Below are 27,098 nucleotides of genomic sequence, written 5' to 3' on the forward strand. Positions count from 1 at the left end.
ACATTTCCCCTATTTTTTGCCTCATTTGTGAGCTTTGAGCCTTGTTTTAACTAGTGATGTGGCACTATTCTTTGGGTGTTACGACACAATTTCCCTTTATTTTGGGTTTGAAATGCTCTGTGGCCGTCAGTTCATGCCCTCAGTAGCCACATGCCATTGCTTTCATGATGACATGAAGCCACCTAGTTTTGTCTCAATTGGCACATGGATGCTACTTACCAACATCTTCATGACAGATATTCAGAACATTATTTTCAACTTCATAACTCTAATACTACCCTTTGACATCATAGAACCCTATGAGCTTACCGAGTTATTTATTTTTTTTTTCCCTTTTCGAGTCACACAGTTAATGCCTTGTGTAGTGTAATGAATGTGGGGAGTTTTTGCTAATCAATTAGGTTTGTTTCTACCACATAATATTTGTCTCCTAAACTTTATAGATCAGTTTTTTTTACTCATGGGTCGTTGGTATGCTCTGTGTCTCTCATTTTGGCTTTTGCTTTGTCAGTCGGGTTCTCCTTTTTTTAAACAAAAAGATCCCTAGGCTTTCTAGACCGGGCGTCTTGGGATTTTTATCCCAAAGCTTATGTACACCCTTTCTCATGGGTGGTGGTTTCTCATTTAGCTAATTGGCATAGCTTACATCACTCATGTCATGATCGACATGATTAGATGTAAGTCCGCTTTTTTCTATTTTATTAATTTTACTAACCACTCAGTGATTTGTGTAAGAAATGCTATAGTCCTATAACTACCTATGATTAGATGTATGTATATATAGTTTTAGAGCACCAGCATGCTATTTGCACTGGTTAGATGATCAAAAGGACTGGTGCTCAGGTGCTCCATTTTGACACGATGACACTAGCCTCTTGGCATCTAGATCATAAGGCCTATGCGACAGTTATGTTTTCACGATATTGTAGTGTCATCCCTCTAATCGAACTGCTACACTTATTTACATTTATGCATTTCCTTACATATGCATGTTTGGAGTCATTTGTCTTATCTTATGCATGTCATTTTATATTTATTATGTTGCATGCTTGTTATGTATTTATTGCATGTTGAGTGATTTATCATCATTATACCTAGAGTTATAGTTGTTAGCACCTAGACACAACTTCAATGGTGCTACGATGTTGACCCTTTTTCTTTCTAAGAAAGATGGTTGGTACCCCCGGAATCGTCCATACAACCCCGTAGTGATACAGTTCTCATTCAGTGTCACATTTTTCATGTGTTGTATGACCCATTGTATTTATGTTTGTGAGTATGCATTTGTTGTATTTTTTATTTCTCTATGCATTCGTTGCAATGTGATGCCTTTGTTGCATCTTCATATCATAAGGACCATATTGTGTCATGCTTTTGGTGCTTAGTTTATCACACAATTCATATATTGTGCATGCTTATTCTTTGAGCGTTCCATTTTCTCCAATGAAAGCACTCGTTCTCCTTCTGTAGGTTTAGGTTGCATGAGTTAACACCTTAGTGGTTAGGCTTCAGCTACACTTAGATTGATTTGTGGTGGTAATAGAAAGATGAGCATTGCCTAAATTATACTATTACTACAATATCATGTAAAATCAATTCAAGTATAGGTTTGAGTTAACATTCATCACTCATTATGGTGGATGTTAGCTCTCTCTGATGCTCAAAACGGGGCTAACTTAGTGACCCCATCAAGATCCTAAAGGAAAAACCATCAGCTCCTATATTACACGCCTTGCACTTAGATGTATGTATAGGTAAGATCTTTTAGTCTCTATTCAGAACTAGGGTTAGGATTAAGTTATGTTTTTTCATACACAACTATTGTGTTTTTGTTTTGTTCTAGTGTTTTTTTGCCCTTTTTTTTTTTTTTTTTTTTTTTTTTTTTTTTTTGCATGCTTTACTAGATTTAAGATTTGAGCACTAGCATATTAGGATAGTTTGTTTACAGAGAGCTAGGTCTAATAGGGATGAGCTAATAATAATTATGTTAACTCATACATTTTCTATAAATGTTGTTTAGCTCTCCTGCCTCCAGACTTGTTTCATTTTATGTTGCATGAGTTCGCATGTGTTAACTCTATTCTGCAGGTCAGGTCTTTCTTTTGACTTTATCTATGTACTTTTATGTTTTAGGGGAGTCTATATTAGAAATAATGTATGAGCATGAGTTTCTGAGACACTTTACGTGCATAACTAAGTGGAGAGGACTAGGAACTTCTTGCTCGTTCCTCATATCTTAATTCTATATTATATATTTATTGTATATATTTAGGATCTGGCATGTATAAGCAGAGTCTGACCATTATTTTGCTTATATGAGATATATTATCGATCAGTGACTCCCAGATTTTTTTATTAGTTATTGAGTGTTTAATTTATTGCACATGCATGTGTCACTCTTTCTTGTATTTATCATTTGTCTAAATTTACAACACACATAGGCTTTTTAGGATAAGTTTTATTCTGCAAAATTTTAATTTTACGAGATTTTTCTAATAGAATTTAGGATTAAATTTTACAAGAATTTAAAATTAGTATTTTTATTTCATGTACTTTGCTTTCCTGCATGGCTTTCAGGCTAATTTTAAAATAAATAAAAGTGTGTAAATATATCCACCTATATATTAATAGGACCTATATGACTAGATGTCTTAGATAAGTACATACTTATTGTTTGTTAAAAGAAAAAACTCTTACTTTTTGATTTGACCGACCTAGCATATGTTTTATGTGCTTATGTGGTTGTGTGGTATGGCTTAGGGTGTTAGATTCTTTTCTAAACCAGATGGGATTGTAAGCCCTTTGTGGGGGAAGCTTGGCTTTGTAGCTAGAACATCAATTCCTCTTTATTTCTATGTAAGTTTACTATTCATACCCTTGTAAAATATAATCCCTATTCTATCTTTTTGGTTCAGATAGTCATAGGAGCTTAGATGTTTATTTTTTGTGTTTTAATGTCTTTTGAATTAGTTCAAATGATGTAACACATGGCTTGCTAAAGAAGTAATCCCTAATCTGTTTGGGTCAATTACCTTCATGGCTCAATAGATATAGGGTCCTAATAATCTGTGAGGGCAGGCCCATGGAGCTTTGACTAGGTTATCAATAATTGTATATATTCCTCTAACCTACATGTTGATCTACCCCTTTTAAACTTATTCATTTTCCTTGTTGAGTCTTAGTGGGCACATTTTGTAGGCCCTCATGGTCATGTGGTGACTGTCGTTAGGTTACAGTGATTCACCCATTACCTAGTGGCTTAGCTTCACCCTTATGATTAGACGTTTTCCCTACCTACAAAAACTACCAAATATCTCATTGGCTACCTAGATTTTTAAGTGCTTTTTGAGCAACTGCAAGAACCTTATCACAAGTTTTTATAGGTGTCCCTCTGCATGTAATTACTTTTAGGATAAGTCATCGTGGGGGCCTCTTTGAACCTATAATAAATAAATTTGATTTTATATTATGGTTTGGTTGAACCATCAATTGGTATAGTTGAACCATACTATCATCACCAGAATCAATTATAGATAACTTCAACTTCTCAAGATCTTTAATTAACTGCTCCTGCCGAGTAAATAAATAATTTAAGTTACTTGAAGCTTTCCTACTCACCACATCTGCCACTAAATTAGCCTTCCCTTAATGGTATTGAATATCCAAATCATAATCTTTAATAAATTCTAACCATCTTTTCTACCTCAGATTTAGTTCTTTCTGAGTAAAAATATACTCCAAACTCTACTGGTCACTAAAATCTTCACATCCAAGTCCATACAGATAAGGCCACCATATCTTGCGTTAAAATACAACTGCATCAAGCTCCAAGTCATGTGTAGGATAGTTCTTTTCATGATTCTTCAATTGTCGTGATGTGTATGCCAGGAGCCTACCATGCTGCATAAGAGATGTATCACTAAAAATCTGAAACTCATCATAACTTGAAGGAGTGGTTCATACTATGAACAAACATTAAGTAAGCCTTCAGCTTTTGAAAAGCCTCCTCGCAACAACCAGACCAATCAAACTTCACTACCTTTTGAGTCAACCTTGATAACGACATAGCAATCTATGAAAATCCCTCAACAAATCTCCTGTAATAATCAACCAAACCTTTAAAACTCCTAATCTCGGTGAGAGTAATAGGCCATAGCCAAGCTACAATCACCTTGATCTTATTCCCTCTCTATTAATAATGTGTTAAAAAAAAGCCATACTTTTAAGCCAAAATTCACAATGAGAAAATTTGACATAAAGTGTATTCTCCTTCAAAACTTATAGCACAACATGTACATGATGTGTATGACTGACTTCATCCTTTGAGTACACCAAGATATCATCTATAAATACAATCACAAAAATATCCAAAAACTGCATGAAGATCTTGTTCATCATATCTATGAAAACTGCTGAAGCATTTATCATTCTAAACGGCATCACCACAAATTCATAGTGTCTATATGTGGTCCTGAAAGCAATTTTCTCTATATCTTCTTTAATCCTCAGGTAGTTATAGCCTGACCTCAGATCAATCTTTGAAAATACGGAAGCCCCTTCTAACTGATCAGATAAATTGTCAATCGTCGACAGTGGATATTTATTTTTAATTGTGAGCTTATTCAACTCCCTGTAGCCAATGCACATCGTAAAACTCACATCCTTCTTCATGAACAATACTAGAGTTCCCTAAAGTGAGGTGTTAGGTCTAATGAACCCCTTATCTAACAACTTCTGGCTCTTTAGTTCCTGGAACTCCTTAGATATAAGCTCAGAACTTGGCAAGAGCTCATTATTTAAATCAATCTATCACACTGGTGATAGTTCTGATAAATCATCAAGGAACACCTCTGAATATTCTCTACCACTAGAATATCACCCAAAGGCTTTACTTCTTTAGAGGTATTTGCTACATGGGCAAGAAAACCTTGATTTCCATAATTCAACAATTTATAAGCCTTCAAACACATAATTATCATAGATGTCAATCCTTTGTCATCACAAAATTTAACTTCTATTCCTCAGACACATTTATTTTGATAGTCTTCTTATTACAATCAATAGCGACAACATTTTTAGACATCCAATCAATGCCTAAATTCACCTCACACTCCATTGTTGACCACATTTTTATGAGGGTTATCTCCCTCTCTAGAGCATGGGATATAGTCATAGAATTTTCCTACTAACTCTTCTAGAGGACTTGTTATTAAAATTATGAATGAAAATGTATTTCAACTTGGGAAAAAAAAATTGGGCACACATCTCTTTAATTGGCTTTATTTTAAGTATTCATTGATATTTGATAAAAAATAGTTAAATTAATTAGTTCTTTAATAATATGTTAAATCCTAAATGAAAAATATATTTAATACTTTCGTCCCACCGAATATAAGAGCATTCTTATTACAAGCCTTTTATTTCATATGATTGCCTATCTAACAAGTTAACATTTTAAAATATATTAATCAATTCCATAAATTTATTACATAACAATTACTAATTAATTACTCAATAATTACATTTATTACATAATTAACACTTTCAAGTTTAACTAATTTATTACATAAAAAGTTTTGCTTATAGAGTTACAAAAATTTCATTGTTACAGTCTTTTTTTAAACAGTTTTATCAAACAATGACAGAATTGTCATTTTTCCAGAAACAGTCGTTCTGCAGCTGTTTTCACGCAGTTACACCAAACAAACTGTCAGCTTCCCCGCAGTAGCTTCCTAGGGCAGCGCAATTGCAGCTGAAAAACTCAGAAGCCACAGCTGCGCCAAACAGAGCCTACGTAAACAATACAGGAGCTCTTTAGGATTATTTTTAATTTTTATTTTTTATAGAGTTTATTTTAAAATCTAAAACACTATGATCTTTTAAAACACCCAAATTTCTTTTAAAAAAAGTTATTTTAAACCTTTTAAAATAAAATTAATATTATTTTAAACATAAAAGATATAAAAAATAAACTAAATAAACATATATTTAAAAATAAAAAATAAAAATAATTCCAAGTAAGCCCTTAATAAAGAATGAGATATCAAATGCATATTATTATGCGTTTGAGAGACCGGTGTGTCGCAGGATGAGCTGCATTTTATAGCGTTTGTTTAAGTCATTTCGTCCGCAGCTGATAAAACACGCCACTCCCCACGCCTCGCTTTCCGCATTTTGGACGTTGATAAATACTCCCATTGCCCCTCCTTCCGCATTTTGGACGTTGATAAATACTCCCATTGCCCCCTCCTTCGTCCTACACTCTCATTCTGGATTTTCCTCTAGCATTAGCTTCTCTCACCTTTAATAGTTCGACTGATCTCGCACGAGGTATCTAATTTTTGTTCTTCTTTATCCTCTCATCTTCAATCGCTCGTGAGGTACTTTCATACTATATCTTGTGTGTGGGCTTTTTGTCATTTTTGGGATTTTCAATGAGCGCTGCTTCCACATTTATGAGATGTTTTTAATCTCTTCCATTTTGGTGGCACTTCATGGTTTGATTTTCAACATGTGGAGACAGTTGGTGTGGAGATTATGCCCTAAAATATGGTGATTCCTTTTTTCTGTTGTCGGTTAGCTATGCTGCTGATTTTTTTGGTTTCTATTGATTGGGTATGTTGATTTGCATTTGGCGAATGAGTTTGTTGTGGTGGCATTGTCTGACACGTTTTTTGGCATTTAAAATTGGAATTGTGGGAAAGTGAGTGCCTTGCCACCCTCTGAAATGCACAATATACCATGTTATTGAGAGAGCTTTTAGAGTGAAAAAGAAATGAGAGATTTTGTCAGACATGCACGCATATTCATTCAGAAAGTAGTTGAAAGATTATGAGTGCAATAATGACTCTCTTCAATTATATTCATCAGCATCCTACAACATCAAACATTGATTTTGATATTATTAACAAAAATCAATCGATAGTTCCTCTAGAAGCATGAGCTCCTTTTGGGAGAGTCAATATTACCAAATGATTATGATCTAGGTGATGCTTGTACGCAGAATGAAGAGTGTTGAAGATATGGTTCTATTGCCAGAGCACATCAGTAACGCAATAATTAATGTGTTATGCTTATATGATATTGTATGAAGAGATACTATTAATCTTTTAATGTTGAATCTTTATGCAATAAAATTTATGTGGAAAATTATATGAATTTGCAATATTTTTTTTTATTATTTTAGCATGTATTTTATCTCACTTGAATGGCCTCCTCGGCAATCATGGGTGTAATATAGTTATTTTCTTGTATTTTTTAAGTTTGGAGATCAATGATGAGATATATGATCTTAGGAGATTTTCTGGATGATCATGTTACTATGAATTTCGACATATATGAGATTAGTATAAAAGCAACCAAAATCCCTTTCTTTTTAAATAATAACTATTAGAGTTTTTCTTGGTCTTTACACTGATATGTTTCTATGAAGTACAATGTCAATATTACGTCATTTAAAGAAACTAATCTCTTTTCTTTAAAGTTTTTTTATACTACAACAACCTTTATCCCACTAAGTGGGGTCAGCAACATAATTCATATTTCTTCATCATATTCATTTGAGTGTCATATTTTCATTTAATTCATTAAGATCATCTGTCTTCTCATAATGATAGATTATTCTTCAGTTTATATTTACTTTGAACATCACAGTTTTATAAATCTTTGTCTATTTATTTATGTTATTCTTATTATTTAATTTTTCATAAAGGAAGCTAATTTTATATTTCAACTTTCAATAAATAAGACCTTGAAACCTTCTGGTGCTTCTAAAATTGTACTACAATAATGGATTACAATGTTCTCTATTTAAATCACGAAAAAAAAGTAACAATGAAAAAATTTTTAAACGTACCCAAAGAATAGATCTGCATAATATTGTGATTTCTTTAATTGAACAAATCAATTTGATGATTCTACCTCAAATAATAACCAAAAGTGGAAAGTACACTTGAAAAAATTATCCCATAGGATTTATCACCTGAATTGCAAAATTAATATGTTGATAATATTAATTACTATTATTATATTTTTATTTTCGAATTTAATTATTGTGTTACTCGCTGTAAAGTGAGACATTTTTAGATGTAACAGAAGGTTTTTAAGAATTCTAATTTATTTAATTGTGAGTTATTAAGACTATAAAAAACACAGCAATATAGACACAAAAAATGTCTTCTTTTTATAAACATTTGCATCAAAACTACCACAGCTAAACTAAACAAACTGACAAACAGCTTTCCCGTAATAACTTCATCACTCGGTTGCACAACTACTTCAAACGGATGCAGCTGCCCCAAACAAATCATTAATTTATATATTCTAAAAGATGTTACTAAACACTAGCACAATCAAAGGCCACAAACTTGTAATACATGGGCTCAAGCAATCTCCCTACTGCCAACAACCAGACCATCAACACTGAGGTACTATTTAAAGGGCAAAAAAATGCACTATATTTCTTGCTATTCTAACATTTTTGTGTTTGATTTGAAGTATATTTTACCATTGAAATTCATGCTCAATCATATAAAAAATTACAACCCAAATATATTCTTAATATTCTTTAGAATGTACTTTCTAAGTGTATTTTACCATTGAAATTCATGCTCAATCATATAAAAAATTACAACCCAAATATATTCTTAATATTCTTTAGAATGTACTTTCTGCGTCATATGATAATATATATATATATATATATATCTAGAAAAGCATTGCTGACGACCAAGAAAAGCTCCAAAAATTATGATTTTGTCCAGACAAAGACCTTACCACCAGCTGCGGCGCAAGCAAGAATACCAATTCTGCACGGGTGCGAAGCAAAGCGGCAAGGGATTGAACTCAATTCTGGGCTTTCCAAAGCTGTTGTCGTTTTGCTGGAAATGGAAATAACATCCACAGCTCTTCTCATATTTCCAAGAAACAGGAAGGAGTCGTCCCATCCCCAAACAGCCCTGCAAAAGGAAATTAGTAGCTTCTAACTTTAGTCATTTCATTTTATCTTTTCAATAACCAACATTATTTTATTGCATGCTCTAACTTGCGATCAAGATTATCCAAGTTTTGAAAAGGCATGGTAGACTTCAAAAAATACAGCAAAAGAGTACTGAGAGGATTGGAACTGAACTTATAAATTAAAAATCATACATTTAGCTAAAGCTACTAGGAGTGATTGGTTCAAGCACTTCATTGAATGAAGAAAGCTGTTATAAATCAGTTTAAATTTTGATAAACAATGGGTGATATATTAAAGATTATAAAGTAGAATACAATATAATTTGAAAGAATTTCATTTAAAAGAATTTTGCATTACCATAGATTACTTAACGCAATTAGTCAATTTTTTTGTGCACAAGGAATGAGAAATCATGCTGAATGTATAAAGCTGGCATTTGTTAAGTCAATTGTGAGATGCAACAAGAACACACCTGAATGTGGACAACCATCTACCAGTCCGATTGTAGTGATCAACCATAGATATATCTTTGGGACGAGAAACACTGGTAATTCCAACTGTGTCATCAAGGCTGCATTAACAGAGTAGTAATAATCATAAGACCCATGAATAAATCTTACAAAATAGCATAAGCCCTTGAGACCGAAAGTGAGAACTTAGAGGTCCTGCATTACATGATAAAAAGGTTATCTTTCGATTTAAGTATTCCCATTTAATTACAAGAATGCTAAAGAATCTTGATTAAGAAATAGAAAACAGAAGCAGAATAACAAACAGAAATAAAGGTTACACTTTGAGAATTATTACAGAGAGTAACCAGCAAGTAGCAAGAAAAAAATGCAGCACGTTCCAAATGGATAAGGAAAAAAAGAAGAATTTAGCGCAGTCCCTATATACACTTCATGCATTGACCAAAGGGAGGAGGATTTGCCAAATGAAAGCACTTAAAAAACAAACAAACAAGAAAAGAACTAGAAATGGATATTACCTGCATCAAGAATGTCATCATTACTTCCAATAAAGTCTTACTGGTAAAGTAATCATCAAGCTTTCTTTCATTATCAAAATTCCAGTTGTGAAGCCCAAGCAAGCTAACTCTACTTGGGATTGTTTGTCATCATTTTTATTTTTATTTTTATTTTTTGTTTTTGTTATGTTTTATTTATGTTTTGGATTTAAAACAAAACATGTTTGTCACATTGAAAATGAATCAACTATTTTTAAAAACTCATATTTTGTAGTTGTTGTAAAAACACGAAATTACTACCTCGTCCTAAACCCTAAATCTGAAACAAAAAATAAAAATAAATGGAAAAAACAAGAAACAAATATATTTTTAGAAACAAAAAATATATCAATTTCGAACAGGTCCTTAATGATTGAAGCAGAACCAAAAAGCATATCATGGCAACTTCAACTTTGCAAACCCTAAGGTCTTAATGCAACTTCATTACTTGGACCCAAGGTTCACGAGGTCATATTATAGATTAGACTTGATGAAACTGAAAAATTTTAAGAAAAAAAATCAAGGTGAAATAGGGTGCCATTTTAATAAGAAAAAGGGCAATCAATTTTGCAATATATTCTTCACATGTTATAACACCTCAGTGCTGATTTCTAAAAAAAATTTTGCATAATAGGGATACTATCTTGTCATCATAAATTCAAATACACAAAATTAGTAAATTATGAGGTACTAGAAGCCACGTTTTTCTAGTGATTTATGCAACACATCTGCTATTTCATGGAACAAACATGCATGTTGTGCGGTGTTGTTTTTTCTAGGGTGGCCTATGAGGGCAATCTATGCCTTAACTATTAAAGAATTCTTCAAACTAATATCATGTGAAAAATGTAAAAAATGTCTTTTGAATCGAGTTAAATCAGAAGAACCTTGTGGTTGCAAGATAGCTTCCAGTGGGAGAAAAATATGCTGAATGTACAGCCCTTTTATGGTGAACCACGTTAAGGTGCTCCGGTTGATGATTCTTCATATTTCGTAGGTCCCATATGCAAGCTGTTCCATCGGTCGAGCTTGTAGCCATTAAATAACTATTTTCTGCGCTAAAGTCTACCGTATTTATTCTATCTTCATGCGGGCGCCATTTGCTTGAAGCCTTACCAGCCCTATCATCCCAGAGTTTAAGAACCCCTGCTCCCTCCCCAATATAGAGGGAATTAAAATCACATGGCAATTGGCAAATGGAATAAATACAGTTCTCACTCGAATATGTCACATTGAAAGTTTCCTTCTCAACATCCATCTTTCGTACCAATCCATCATAGCTACTAGTAAATATCTGCATAGTTTCACCAGATTATTTTACATGACAGATAGTTTCTTTCAAAGGACAATGGAGTGAATCTTCAAGAATTGGGAGTATAAAGTGACAAAAAAAAGAAAAGAGAGAAGAACAATAAATAGCAAATTATCAAACTTGCATTAAAAAAATACTAATCCTATCCTTTAATATTTGAATTTTGTATTTTCCATTATGAAAACTTCTTTATTTTGAGAAAAATCACAAAAAAAGAAAGGAAAGTTGTTGAACCCAAATGTGTCCGCGGAATCAGGCCCAAGGAATAGAGCGAGATTAAGAGAATATGAAAGACAAAAAGGCAGTGAACGGTAAAATAGAGCATCTAATCTTTTTCTCATGAAATGGTCTTCTATTTATATTTATAGGAGACGCCTGGAATACATAAAGACATATACATAAGTTCAGGTCATTTTGCATAACACACAAATGACAATGATTAAAAATACATTTATAATGAATTTATTGGTCAGTCATGATGACTCTCAATCCTCGGCTTATATTCATTCCTTCGGTGGAGGCAGACCAAACCATAGAAAGACGACACAGAGACCTCTTAACTAAACCCATCCCTGGAATTGCTTCATCCTTCAGACCTACTTCTTTCGGTTGGATGTAGAGATGTTCTTCGCTCGGCCTGATGTGGAGTTGTCCTTCTTTCGACACGGTGTGTATTGGCTCTTCGTTTGACTGTGTTTCGATCGATTCACCGACCGAAGAGAACAACTCGTTAGGGCCTTGGGATACCTTCTTCATTAATTTGATGTCAGCTTTTGCTCTGATAAACTAAATTAACATTTGACTGATCTTTATATGGTTTAACTGTGGGTCCCACTTTATTAGCCACATAACTGCATCTTTCCTTGAGATTTGCGTGTTTTAGGTTCCTGTTATACATATTTAGTTCAATTTACCAATTTCAAGGTAGTTGCATAGGGGTCCATCCAACTCCTTGGTTTGTCGGTAGATATTTCCATTGCTTCAAGGCCCCAATCGTCGGCCTATGCCTTGATACAATATGGGGGCTCGTTACGTCTATGTGAAATCAGATTCACAACTCAAGGTTAACCAAATAAAAGGAGAATTCGAGGCCCGAGACAAGGTGATGACCAAATACCTCACAAAAGCAAAAATAAGAACAATGCCAGAAATATGGTCCCCTGCAACACCAGTCGGCTTGCCAACTACAATATATAATGAGTTTCTGACCCTTCGCCACCAAATGACTAGATATCCTCAGACCATGTTCACCTTCGACGGGACAACGCAAATTCCTCCTAGTCGACTAGACTACTTTGCAAAGTGGATAGAAGCTAAAGAACTCGCCCAAATCACCGCTATTGCGATCCGAAATTTCATCTGGACAGATCTCATCTACTGACACGGCCTTCCTCAAATCCTCATAACCAACAATGGAACTCAGTTCAACACATGCGTAAAAAGTTTTTGCCAAAGTAAAGGAATAAACCTGAAATTCACATCAGTGCATCACCTCGCACCAATGGTTAAGCTGAAGCCGCCAACAAAATCATCTTGAATCTCTTGAGGAAAAAGTTCGAAGGAGCAAGAAAAAAGTGGGCAGATCTACTGCAGTTAGTATTATGGGTTGTCCGAACAATGCCTTCAACGGCAACGAGACATTCTCCCTTTATGTTATCCCACGTTTATAGAAGTAATGCTACCGGTGGAGTACAACCATTACAGCCAGAGGAATGTTACGACCTCCGCCTTCAATGTAGGAAGTTTTGTGAAATGGCAAGAGGCTAATGACGATGGAGTAGAGTTGGCACTCAACCTTGCCGAAGAAGTTCGTATCGAATCTGTCATTCGCCAAGAAGAACTTAAGAGACGAAGAACATGGTACTTCAATAAGAAAGTAAGAGAAAAGACCTTCCCCCTAGGATTTTGTCCCTCAAAAAAGCCGACCAAGCAGCTCGAAGACAAGCGGTAGGAAAGCTTGACAAAATATGGATGGGTCCATTCATCATCAGCCAAAGGGTCTCCCCGGGAGGATACCAACTCAAGATATACACGGGAGACAACATACCCAGAACTTGAAGTGAGGATGATCTAAAACAGTTATTTCCTTAAATGTATAAGTTCAAGCTAACATAATGGAACGAAAAGATGTTTGTCAAAACTCTTGTTATTTGTTTTTACTTTATTACAAACTATTCAAATAGCTAAAGTTTTTGACCAACCCGTCCGAGCGACTGATGAACTTGAGAACTAAAAAGAGTCCCCTCTATGGCGAGCAACCTAAAGACTCCCCTCCGGGGCGAGTAACCTAAAGAACAAAAAACTCCCGTCCGGGGCGAACAATCTAAAGACTCCCTTCCAGGGCGAACAACCCAAAAAACTCCCCTCCTTGAGTCGAGTAATATAAAACCTCCGAACCAAAACGTTTCAGAAATTCACCACCAAAACAAGTAACAGCCAAATAGAGTACACCATAAAAAAGAAAGATGGAAAACGACTGAATCAAAAAACTAGTATTTCCATTGAATTATTATTATTACGCAAGCAAACCAAAAAACTTATATTTCCATTGAATTGTTATCATTACAACAGAGAACAAAAAAACTTGTATTTCTATTAATTTTTTCATTACAAAAGAAGAAAATCCCTCCCTACAAATGTTTTAAGGACGAGAGGTGGAGGGACCGCCTTCTTCCACAGACGCCCTGTATCTCCCAGCACACTTCTTGGCCAAAGGCGATAGGATCAAGAAAAGCTTGGCAAATTTTCCCATGTTCGCGTATTTTGCATCAACCATCTCCAATCTCACAAACTAGTTGATTGCAAACTCAATCCCGAGATGAAATTGGTTCGCCCGCTCCTCTAAAAGCTACTCGACTGTGGTTAACGACACAAGTTTTGTAGGCAGCTCGTCTTGCTCCTCAAGCACAACCAAGAGCCTTTTTTAAGCCCCCGCTAAACTCTCTTCTATTTCAACAAAACAAGCCTTAGCCTCGTTCGCTCGCAGTAAATTTTTCCTCGGACGGGCCTTTGCAACCTTCAACTTCTTCCTTGCCTAAGCGGCTTCAGCTGCAAAACCGAGATATCAGTTGGATAAATAGTGAGATGCTCAGCTGCTAGTACCTATCGACCAGGTGGCATAACTCCAGGGAGCTAAGACAGTCCAACTTGTCCTTGAAGCTCGCTGCCTATATTGTGTCTGCCAGCTCTGTCGCATGGAACTCCAACCTCATACCACGATCAAATCAATCCCACTGCAGTTCAATGAGGGCAAAGCAAGTCCCTCGAAACGAAGGCCTTTGGCCCTTCCTTCTGCATCGAGGTATAGTCATCATTATCCACAAGAAGTGAACCAAACGGGAAGCCCGCGCTACTCATGTGCTCCTTCCCCTTCCTTTGACGAAGCTCCTCAGTAACAGGAGAATTGCTTTCAGGCTCGACACTAGGATCAATGTCGCCTCGATTGAACTCAGGGCTTATGCCCATAGTCCCTAGATTAGGTCGGGTCCCAGAACCTGTCTTCTCCATATCAACATCACAGCTAGGACTCTGTTCTTCGCCAGCCTCGACATACGGCAACAAACGACTAGATTTGTCTCTCTGCGAGGTCAATGAAGCTGGACACGGGAGATCAAAGATTCCTTCTGAGCCCTAAACAACTCTTCATCAGAAGATGAATCAACTTGAGATCTCAAAACGAGAGGAGTCGGAGCATCACCTCCCCCCAAGTCGCCTGTCGAAAGGGAAGTTTTTCTCTCAATTAAAGTTAACTCATCAATTAAAACCCGTTGAATAATGATAGTTATTTTAGAAGTAGAAATAAGGTCCAAACTTGGGGACTTCTTCAAAGTTTCTTTCTCCCCTTCATCGACTTTTTCCCCCTCAGCTCCATTATAGAAGCCTTGGTCGCCTTGTTGATCCGTCGCTTTGACTCAGCATCTAATGCGGCCCACAACTCTCAGGTCATCCGACCATATGTGCATGGATTCAAAACCCAATTAACTATGTCCTCGCAAGTATACTGCACGACAAAAGACTCTTCCCCTACATGGACGACGTCGAACCTCGCATCTAGGGAGAAATCTTTTGTCACTTGTACGGCTCGCCAGATGAATGAGTGAGAATCCCCTAGTCCTTCGCCGATGCCAGGAGAAAATTGCACTTCCAATTCTTGACTTTGTTCTCTAGATCGATCAGTTGGATCTTCAAGTTCGAGGTAAAGTTTACTTAGTCGTTCAAATCAACCTTAAAGGAGAACACGTAAGAGAATAGCTCAACTGACCAAGGGTCTCCATCCTGCGACAATAAACAACGAAAGTCATAACGCCGCTATGCAATTTGCTTTGAGATGGGTCGAGAAAATGTCGTAATGATTCAGAATGGTCATCTCTCATAGTCGTCGGTCCCCAATCGTTCAGACCTGGGGCCTCCAACACTATGTCGTCCCCATCGACATATCTCCTCTAAAGCCTCAAACCTTGTTAAAAGAAAACACAGAGCGCTCTGATGCTGACATTGTTCTGAACACATGGAGCAAATGTTTACAAGCCATAACGGCGCTCAGCAAGAGGACAAAAGGAGAAGTAACCAAAGGATAAGGAAGAGAAAAAAGTGAAGTTATGCAGAAACTTCACCCCTATTTATAGGGCTCAAAAAGAGGTTGCAACACCACTACCCTTAGATTGGGAACACAAATTTTGTGTCACATCATAGGAAAAGAAAAATCAAAATATTTATTTAAAAATGAAAAATGAAGTATTTATTCATTCAGATAAAAAAAATTTTACAACAACTCATCGGCTCTCTGTGGCAAAAACAACCCTCGTCTCAACAATTCCTTGTATAGGACTTGACCCCCTAACTTAAACCTATCAACACTATCAGCTTCAGCCTCGATTCGAAAAACCGAGCATGCCCCCCTTATATCAAACAAGTCCATCTGCAGATTCACAGCCTCCATTCAGATAATGTCAAATTTAGTCTGACAGTCTGCCACCTTGGCTAGGAAGTTGAGAAACTCAGTGAACATTTTTTCAGAGAGGGTGTCGAGCTGCAACTTCCGCTCCTATATGTTGGCCTCTCTCAGGACATCAACCTCCTTCCGAGCTTCAGTTTCATGAACGAAGAAGTCTGTAGTCTTATACATGAAATGAACCACAGAGTCGGTCAACTACCTCTCCCCAATCGTCGACGGGTTCTCTGCGGTCTTCTATGGGGATCCGGGCTCGACTATCAACAGCCTCTAGTGAGTCATAAACATGAGTCGGGTCAACTACATGAAAATGAGGACCAGGTCAGGTAAAGTGCATAATTACTCCAATCTGACAAGTCAAATAACTAAACTCCTCATACTAAGGAGTCAATCCACCTCAGGCTAGAGCAAAGACGAGAAACTCTCACCAGACACAGGAGGAGCATCTACATCCCTCATCCCTCCGATCTAAGAACTGACCGCATCCTTATTCTCAAGAGGGACACCCCCAGAAGTTCGTCGGATATCTCTATCCTCCTGCTGACTAGATTGGTCAATGCTCTGGCAAGAGAAGTAGTTGGACCCTTGTCCAACTTCCGACAAACCAAAACAACATCGTTGGACAATTTATCCTCATCATCGTCCTCACGTGCGCCTGAAGGCCTCTTCTTGAAGGGCAAGTTGTTTACTAGCCCCTTTTTGGAAAGCTTGCTTCCCTCAACATGTTTCCCTCGATCACCAACCCACTCAACCCTAAGGACGACCACATTTTTTAGGAATGCTCGAAGAACAAATTTTCTTAGTCTGAAGTCCAAAAACCTTCATCAAAATGTTATCAGATAGATCCTCAGGCTGAACCTTTCTTCCATTCGCCATTAAAGCGCCCTCAACAAGGCACGATCGAAGCTCTAAACAGAGAAAAAGCGTTGAAGTGATGACCATAAGTAATTGCCTACTTATAGGTTGACAGCGCACGAAAAACTAGGGTGTTAAATTATTAAATATTGCATATAATGTAAATGAATTTAATGTGCAATTTAGTGATGTATTTACTTTTCTTATTTTTATCGCAGTTGTTACATTCAAAAAAGCAAAAAAAAACTGAGAAACTAAATACGTATAAAAGGATTCTAAAGTGCACAAATCTCAAGAAAAGACACAATTACGTGGCAAATAAAGTGAGACCCATGGTCAAATCATATAAAGATCGGTCAAATGAAGTCAAGGAAGACCACAACGAGTCGTTCCCTTCGGTCAATGAGTCGACCGAAACACACAGTTGAGCAAAGATTCAATACACACCCGACCGAAGGAAGGATAACTCCACATCAAGCCGAGCGAAGAACATCTGCACATCCAAGTGAATGAAATAGGTTGACCAAAGGACGGATGGGTTTAATTAAGAGGTCTCTATGTAGTTTTATTGTAGTTCGGCCACCCACCACCCAAAGAACGAACATCAGCCGAGGATCAAAAGTCATAATGACCGACAAAAAAATTCATTATAAATGTATGTTTAATCATTTTCAGTTGTATATTGTGCAAATTAACCTTAATAACCTTAATACCTCTGAACCTATTTGTATATGAAGAGGCTTATATGTAATTATGTATTCCAAGTGGCACTTGTGCCTATAAATAGGAGACCAATTCATGAGAAAAAAAAAAAGTTAGATGCTCATTTTTTACTATTCACCTCCTCGTTGTCTTCCATCTTCTTTCAATCTCACGCTCTATTCCTTGGGTTTAATTCCACGGAACTTTTGGGTTCAACAAAAGCAAATTGGGACCAATACCCAACAACCAAAATTATCATACAGAAAGAAAACTTGATAAGAAAATATCGCACGTTAAAAAAATCAGACCCCAATGAAAAAAGTTGTCAGGGCAGCTAGACCATTATGAAACATTTAAATCCTTCCGAAACCAAATACATAAATCTACTGAAAGCAAATTTTGATTTCTATGAACAGAAAGAGATTTTTTTTTAACAAAAAAAACATGCATATGGAGCATGAAAAATTCTAACTTTTTCTGTTTATCAAGGCAAGAAGATATCTCATACTATAGTTTTAATAAAAAAAAAAACGCAAAAAAAATAAAAAACAGAAACTAAAGCCAAAAGAACAACACGCACTGTAAGTGCAAAAGTATATTCAAACAGATAAAATTCTAAGCATCAAAATGAAACCTCCCTAACCAGATAGAGAGAAAAGCAAGCCAAACCAGAAGCCTGAAGAAAGAGAACCATCTTCCAATCTTAATAAGCAAACGTAACGCTTGAAGTGACCGGAAACTTCTTAGGCCAATCAAGAGGCATGGGAGAAAAGGCCTTTACCTTACTCATGCTTGAGGGATGAATGGAGATCCCTGAAACCGGAGCAGAATGTGGAGCATAAACATAAATTCCCTTATTGTCCTCGTCCTCATCGCCATCCCCAAAATCCAAATCCCAGAACCCAACATTCCCGAGCTTGTTGCCGACGGCAACTACAGTCCGGTTAGCAGAAGGAACAATCTGGATGCTAAGAATCCTTTCCGGAAGAACCTTAGCTACATTCTCTGGCTTTAGCTTCATCGAAGACCTAGGATCAAACTTGCAGTTTCCCAGTAGATTTGACCTATACCAACCATCGGCATCACCCCTTGCAGCGGTGGCGGCCAATATGACATCGATGAGAGGGCGATCTGAAGCGTCACTTTCACCTAAGAATGCATCATTAATGCGGATCTGTTCGCGCTTCCGCGCAGGGGACAGCTCAGGTTTTGGAAAAGGCCGGATTGGTGAAGAATCAGTTGGCGTCAAAGGATGGCCGGAGTGATTTGGAGGTAGTCCGCGTGTGCGGAGGGAGCGGCGGATGACTAATGGTGATCGGGGAGGAGAGTTTTTTAGTTTCTTGAATTTTGTCGGATGATTGGTTGATTTGGAGCCGCTGCGCTTGAGAAAAGAAGAGATTTCGGAAGCCTTAGACTGCAGCATCAGGGCAGCGATCATCTCGCCGTTCCGGCGGATGTTCTCCAGCCGCCGGCTTTCGTAGTCGGTTAGGGTTTTCTTGGACGCCATAGAGAGAGGGAGAGACAGTGTGTAAATGCGCCAATAATGGATTTAGTATTTATTGGGTATTGGTGCAGGTGAAGGCGGGAAATGTAAGCGAAATAAAAAGAGTGCCAGCTTGACTGTCAAATTTGGCGCCCTTTGCTAGTTTGTTATTCTCAAATAACTTGTGATCCGATCGAAAAAAAGTTCATATTTGACTCGTTCGCTAAGTAAAAGAGCCAAACACGAATCTGTTCAGCTCATTTTGGCTCAAAATACATATATTGATGAGTTGTATTTTTGGAAAGTTTAATTGACTACAAGGCTACAAAGATTTATAATCAATTAAAAATATTAATGAAGAAAATAGAATAAAAAATATTAAATTAAATTCAAATAAATGATGTTTTAATATAAATAGTTTTAATATAAATAGAAATTTTTAAATCTTATCCCAATCTTTAACATCTTATGACTATGTGATTAGAGTTGTCAAAAAGACTATTCGTTCGTGAACAGCTCGTGTTCGACTCGCTAAGCAAATGAGCCGAACACGAACACACTTTTTGAGCTCGAAATATAAATGAGCCGAACACGAGTTGAGCCTAGGCTCGCTCGAGTTAAACTCGTTTACACCCCTATTCACAATTCTGATGTATTTTTTATATCATATCTAAGCTTTTATATTTACATACATAACATTAAAATTTTTAATATCACATAAAAAATAATTTTATTAACATTTTTTGAAATTATAATTTATTTTTTCATTCATAAATTTAAATCACCCATTTTACACATGTAAATACAAAAAATTGAGATGTATGTAAGATATATTGATACATTAAAATATTATGTTATGTATGTAAATTACTGAAAAAGTTTTAGGCGAGCCGAATTTGAGACCATCATGCATATATAATAAGCTCATGATATGCCTCTTCGTCAACTTTTTCCTACTATTCTTAAAGAACAATCACATACATGGTTTTATTCATTCCTAGAAGAGATAAGTCATGCATTTCACTAACTTACTAAATTATGCATAGAGCAGTTCATTGCAAATTGATGGATTGTCAAAGACACTTACACCTTTCTAGAATTCGTAAAAGTGATCAAGATACTCTGAAAGATTATTTTTGAAGCACTCTAATGAAGGATGCAACCATTGCTACAACCTCAAAATATTGTTCACTTTAATGCTTTGGGAGTGATTGTGGCATGGTAGTCTTCGTACATTTCATTTAAACATCAAGTTTATGAAAATCGATTTTAAGCTAGGGGAAAAACCTTCACCACAACCTTGAAAGATCGTTCACATCAAATTTATGGGCACAATTGTGGTGGGGTAGTCCTCATACGTTTTATCAAGTCTATGAGAATCGATTCTAGGCTTAGGGACAAATTTCACCAAAAATTCAAGTGGACACTCATATCACCATCTTAAACATGACTTCAAGATCAACCATTGGTCAAAAATGTCCAATTAGAAAGTGCTCTATGACCTCCCCCTCATCATATTAGAGCTCCATCCTAACTGGATCAAGAAGTTGAAATACTTAGAGTTGGATACATTGGTTGCTTTATTTCAAATGATTAGGCTCATATGATCAATAGCCTTACTAGGGGACAAAAAATAAAAAAAAAGAACAACAAGTTGTCAAATGTCCTTCTTGAATATGGTTACATCTATATTTTCAAAAAAAATATACGGGCTACATCAACCTACAACCTAGACTAAAAAAAACACATAGTATTTCTGGCACCACATGCTGGGCTTAATCGATCCAACAGGTTACAATTGTTAAGTACAAGCTTCGATAAAATAGCATAGGAAAGTGTTGGCATCACTATTTAATATCACATTTGTGGAATGTCAACCTGAGCGTATCGGGGTCATGCTTCACGCATACATTGCTTTCTAGAGCTCAAGCCATCCATTTAAAACTCTCTGATGTGTGTTGAGGGGCATGTGGCTGGAGTTGTTTTGTTGAATTCTAGCTTTTTCTTAGGCAGCTCTTTTGCTTAGGCGAAGGCTAGTGAGCTTTTGGTTAGTCGAATGACTTCAAATCTCGTTCGCAATGATGAACGAGAATCGAGTTGAAATTGTCTCGGTTGTCTATGAAGTTATCTAGATGGCCTTGAATGACAAAATGGACCGTGCGAACACATCGAGAATGTCAATTTTACCTAGAAATAACACCCATATTGTTTGGTTTCGTGCACAGGTCACATTCGAAACGACGCAAGCAAAGAGAGGCCAAATTTATCTCGAACGACAAAATGAACAGCGTGAGAACACCCATATTGTTGGGATTTTGTGCACGGGTCTCATTTGACATGATGCATGCAAATCAAGGCTAAACTGGTCTCGGATGATGAAACAGACCATGTGAGCTCATCCAAAACATTTATTTTAACTAGGAAGGACACTTGTATTGTTTGGGTTTTGTACACAGGTCTCATCTAACATGACACATGTAAATCAAGGCATTTGCGGGCCTCCGCGCGCTCAGTACCCCCTCTGTGCACTAGCGTGCACACACCCACGCCTATGTAAGCTTGGGCGCACGAGCGCCTATGTGCCTACACACACTCCTAACCATATCCAAGCTAGTGCTTGCCAATCCCCTTGCCACCGCTTGCCAGCCCCTTACCAACGCTAACCAAATCTAGGCACATCCATCCCAAATCCAAGCATATTCAGGCACATCCAGGCTCTCGCTTGCCAGTACCTTTGTCAGGGCTTGTCAACACTAGCCAAATCCAGCCTCTACAAGTCCACGTGGTAATAGCTGCTCCTCTACATGCACATTAGCATACCTGTGCGCACCCGCACGCACTTGTGTACGCGCCTCTGCAAGTATCCATGCAAGTTGTTGTATGCAGCTGTGTGGAACTATGTGCACTCAGCTTCCCAAAGCAACCCCAAGCCGAATTTTTTAACTTTTTGACCCCCACTTGATATCTTGAGTAGCCATTGGTAATGTAATTAATTAAAGCGGTCTAATAGAATGTCTCCATGCCAACACACCTCCCCAATACCAATGAGGGAGGTCATATGCTGATTAAAATCCAATTTCTTATGGATTTGGAGGGGAAAAAGCCTCCAATGGATCATTTCTTTGGGGTTTAAGTTTAGGATATGAAAATTGACAAAAAAAAAGTTATTTTTTAGCTGGTAGAGAGCTTGGAGGTTGCTTGAAGATAAGAGAGAGCTAGAGTGTGAAATTTCTTTTTCTTCATCTTCTTCTTTCTTCATGCTTTGTCCTCCAAAGATCTCTTCTTCTTTTCAATTTTTTTTTTCTCTTCATCTAATCGAGTAGGAGGTTCATTTTCAAAAAACAAAGAATCTTGGAGAGAACCTTGGAGAGCAAGCAAAGCCCTTGGAGAGAAAAGTAAGAAAAAAGAAGAGAGAACTTCCCTCTTCTCTTCTCTCACACATTTCTTCTACTTAAACATTCTACCTCTTTCTTCTTTATCTTCTTTCTTTGGATATCTCTTTTCTTTCACAAAATAGAGAGAAGGAAGATTAAGAGATTGTGATGGAGGGTTTCTCATTTCTTGAAGTATTTGGAGCAAAAAAAAGGCCACATCTTTCCTTGGTGTGAGGAAAGCATCATCTTTCCTTGAGGAGGGTCTTTCTCTCCTTCATTTGAGGAGAGCTTCAACTCTACTTTGGGGAAAAGAAAAACCTTCATCTCCTTCTCTTGAGGAGAGCATCATCTTTGCTATAGAGGATGTCGTTAAATATCGCAAATGTGAAACACCTCCAAACCCACACATTTCCTTTCATAGCCAGCCCTAAGACTACGATAGATTTTTCTAAGTGCTTGTGGGTTTGGTTGCTTACACAAGGCAGGTTTGACCAGCCACCCGATATTGTCCAGATAAATCGATTGTTCGTTATCAAAAGTTCTGATTGGCCGAATGATATTGGTCGGTTGGGCCATACTCCTTTTGATTGGTCTGCTTTGTGGTCACCATGGATTTGGTTGACTAAGCTAGGCAAGTTAGTCGACTAACACTAGTTGGTATGGCCATACACTTATTGATTGACCAATTATGCCTTAGAGAAAGCCCTAGTTTAGGACTTTAGATTCATGAAAAAATTTCCAGCAGAGCCAAGTATGTTTCCTTGCAACCCTTAGAACTAAACCTAAGCGGGTCAGAATCCTTATTTATCACATCTTTGGTGATTTCTAACCCTCATTGGAGGGGTTGGATAATTTGGATCTCGTGAAAGTAAGAAAAGCTCTGTAGCTAGTTACTTTATAAGATCGTGGGGAGTCATGGGGTGGAAAAATCTTTTTAGTTAGTCCATCCTACGACATGTTGGGGAATTGCTCCTTTGAGAAAACTAGAGGAGGTGATTCCCTACATCCCTCACCAAAGTTTGAGGCAGCTACGCATCAAATCCATGTCTTGAAACCTAAATCCTAAGTGCAGAGATTAGGAGCGTTTAGCTTGCCATCGAACTTTTGTTTGGGTTTCATTTTTTTTTTTTTGATATGTAAGCATTCTATTTTTTAAATGTGCATGAAACATAGATAATTTTGCATGTTATAGGGTTCGACTATGTGCTACGAGTTATTTTGATAAACAACCCTATATATTCCGATCCAATTGATTGTCAATTGTCGGACGATCTAATTGGCCAATCGATACTGGTTGATATGACATCTTGAATGCCTGGAGACTTACCCTGGAACTTAGATGCAGATTATGACGCTTCTCATTAGATGACGTGCTAGTTAGGACTAGGGTACTAGGTAGTATTTTTTATGCCTCTGTCTATTGTTCTATGTTGGATTGATTATTCTTGCCAAACATCATTTTATTGTACTTTTGGCGTGTGTGCATGCTTAACATGCATTGTAGTATATTAGGGTGTTCTTCTGCAGGGAGTCGTGCATATATGAATATGCACACAAACATGTACAATTAAAGGGGGAGCATGTGATGATTTTTACTAACACTTTGCTTGCATGTGCTATTTAGCTCCCCCAATAAAATGGGCATGACTTAGATTTAATTGCATGTTAACTCGTGCTAACTGATTTTCTGCAGTTTGAGTCTTTTCTCTTTCATATGTATTTGATAGAGTTCTAGGATGAAGTATGTATTGGAACTAAGATACAGACACAGGCTTCGAGGTGTACAACAACACATGTCTCATACCTTAAGTATGAATCAATTTCTTGTATAGTTTTAGGACTGAACATGTATATGTGAATTATGTTTGCTTTCACTACTTTTCCCGGGATATCTAGCTGACCCAACGACACTGGCTTTTTTTATGTATTTGGCTTTGCTTTACTTCCATATTGCATGATTGAATGCTTCAAATGAATTTCATTGTTTTTGTAGCTTATGTAAGTATATTATGATTGCAATCTAGGCACTTCTAATGACCTAAAATTTTATTCTTTCAAATCCTAATAAAATTTTAAGACCAGTTAAAATTTTGGATTAGAAAATTCCAGATCATTCAAGAATTAAAAAAAAAAAACTATGCTTTACTTTCTTGTGTGACCTTCTGGCTAGATTTAAAATGATCTCGCATGTATGGTAATGAATAACACTTGTATTGAAAACCTGCCCACAACTTCTGATCTTTATATCTACTGGCCATTGTTAGTTAGTTGATCCTAGTGTCTTAGAGTCATTCAATGCAATAAATAATAGACCCAACAACCCCTATTGTGATACTTATAACCTAGGATGGGGAAATAACCCAAATTTAAATTAGAATAACAATTAAAATATAGTAAATCAGCTTTGTGTATCAACCAACTTAATGCCTTAGAAAAGTAGAACAATCAGGAAAATAACAACTTGAGATCAAGCTACCCCCAAAATTTAATTCCTTTTCATAGCTTAAGGATAAGAAGTTAACTTTGGAAGAAATAGTGTTAAAGATGATGAATCAACTTCGCATCACACCAGCTCACACATTACACTCCATGCCACCCCACATTCAAGGCAAGAAGACAGCAGCACTCTCCCCCACTCTCCTCCTATAGCGTAATGATAGAGTTATATGTTGTGCAGGTTTTCTCATTCTAATATATTTACATATCTAACACTTAGGTTCAAACATAAAATTTCTGAGTTTATATTTACATATCTCAATTCCTATATATTTACATATTTAACATCTAAACTTCAATCTTAACATGCATGCCACATTTCTATGCATGAAAATGTGTATTTTAAGAAGTTAAAGTGATGGTATTTTTGACATGTAAAAGATTTTGGTCGTATACATGTATAAAGTAAAATTTATATATTAGATATGTGAATTCGTATGAATTTTGTGATATGCATCTAAATGTCCATAACATTACTTTTCTTCTCGTTGGATGAACAATGATGTATTTATGGTTAAAATATGGATTTTTCTTGAACATCTACTTGCTTAATAATTTATTCTCACCAAACATTTTATATGATTTTGCACCCTACTGTTCATGAGCCGGTTTCGAACAAGTGCCGATTCGAACACGAACAATTTCGAACGAGCCCAACATGAGCCAAGCCTGAGCTCGCTCAAGCTCGACTCGTTTACAACCCTTCCCATGGTAGATAACGAGAATTCTCCAGTCGAAAGAAGTTTAATAGTTTATTTAAACTAAGTAAATTTGAAACTAACTGTGTGGTATCGGGACGACAAAATCATTAGATATTGGCCGACATCGTTTAACATAAAATAAAATCCTCCATTTTTATTCACTTTATTAATAATAATCATTAATCTAAAATACACTTCACAGGATCACAACAAACAAACAACAAGAACATAGGATAGGCCTCTCGAGACATAGTTTCCTCTTCCCTTTTTTTTTCATGAAATTAGGTGAGGTGCGATAGAGCAGCTGTCAACCTTCAAGACGATCAAGAGAAGATAAAAACATAAAACGAATGATGAACTTCTACTAAACTCTCCATTAACATAGTAAACATGAGCCTTTAGGATTTTGAGGTCATTCGTCTAGCACGACGTAAATCCTCACCTATATTTTAGGCTTTCTCATGATTGTATGCCATGTGAAATAATTCCCAACTCTTTTTAGGATCTTAAGGTCGTCCGTTTGGTACGACGTAAATTCTCTCATCTTCTTAGACTATTTGCATGATTGTATGTCGTGCAAATATAAGCCTTAAATTTTAATTAGATTGCATAAGTAAAACATTAAATAACGTAACTCTTAAAAATGTAAATTCAAACCATAAGATTGTTTGGAAAGCCATTGAGGTCTTCTCAGTACCTGTGACATCCCCTACTTTTCGCTCATTTGGATTCCAAAATAACTAATTCACATTGAGTTTTTCCTAGTTGATTTTCGTATGATTAATCATGAAAACTAAACTTTGAATTCATGAAGACAAAACCCTAATCTTAATTGAGATTTTTTTAATTGATTTTATTCACTTTGGATGTAATTAACTACAGGGGTTTGCACCTATATGATAATTAGTAACCCAAATAATCTAAACTCTATCTAATCTTCGGATTAGGTATGAGAATGATCTGTTAGAAATTTTGCAGATCAATTAAGTTTTATAAATTCCTTAGTTTGAATCATTGAGACTATTACCAAGTGATATCCTCATCTTTCGAGATGAAGTGTTCCTTCTAATAACATCCTCGGTTATTTAAACCATTAAATATATGAGATCTGTTCGATTTCATTTTTTTTCAAAATTAAAAAATTCCCTTTTTTTATAATTATTTTAAAAAAGACCAAATCCACCAAGGGTAATACAATAAGTTGGGCAAAAAAAATTTTTCGACTAATCATAAGCTTCACCTCACATGATTGATTAACT

At 36.4% G+C, this 27,098-nt stretch overlaps 1 protein-coding gene across 1 annotated transcript; it reads right to left on the reverse strand.

The window, feature by feature from the left end:
• Positions 1-8,653: 8,653 nt before the first annotated feature.
• Positions 8,654-19,342, reverse strand: LOC110024658 (WD repeat-containing protein 76). Its single transcript, XM_020724754.1, has 4 exons — positions 18,567-19,342; positions 10,853-11,259; positions 9,432-9,530; positions 8,654-8,957 (listed from the first exon to the last, which is right to left on the reverse strand). The coding sequence occupies exons 1-4, from the start codon at positions 19,290-19,292 to the stop codon at positions 8,747-8,749; spliced, it is 1,443 nt and encodes a 480-aa protein (XP_020580413.1). The 5' UTR covers positions 19,293-19,342; the 3' UTR covers positions 8,654-8,746.
• Between the last annotated feature and the right edge of the window lie 7,756 nt (positions 19,343-27,098).

This window comes from Phalaenopsis equestris, unplaced genomic scaffold (genome assembly GCF_001263595.1).
Source record: "Phalaenopsis equestris unplaced genomic scaffold, ASM126359v1 Scaffold000264, whole genome shotgun sequence".
NCBI classification, from domain to species: Eukaryota; Viridiplantae; Streptophyta; class Magnoliopsida; order Asparagales; family Orchidaceae; genus Phalaenopsis; species Phalaenopsis equestris.

Excerpts from the sequence above, each read along its gene's own strand:
- LOC110024658 (XM_020724754.1), bottom strand. The coding sequence starts at position 19,292 with ATGGCGTCCAAGAAAACCCTAACCGACTACGAAAGCCGGCGGCTGGAG. Across the intron at positions 11,260-18,566 it reads ATCCCTCAAGCATGAGTAAG|ATATTTACTAGTAGCTATGA; the intron begins GTAAAGGCCTTT and ends GAAACTATGCAG. Across the intron at positions 9,531-10,852 it reads AGCTATCTTGCAACCACAAG|CCTTGATGACACAGTTGGAA; the intron begins GTTCTTCTGATT and ends CTGTTAATGCAG.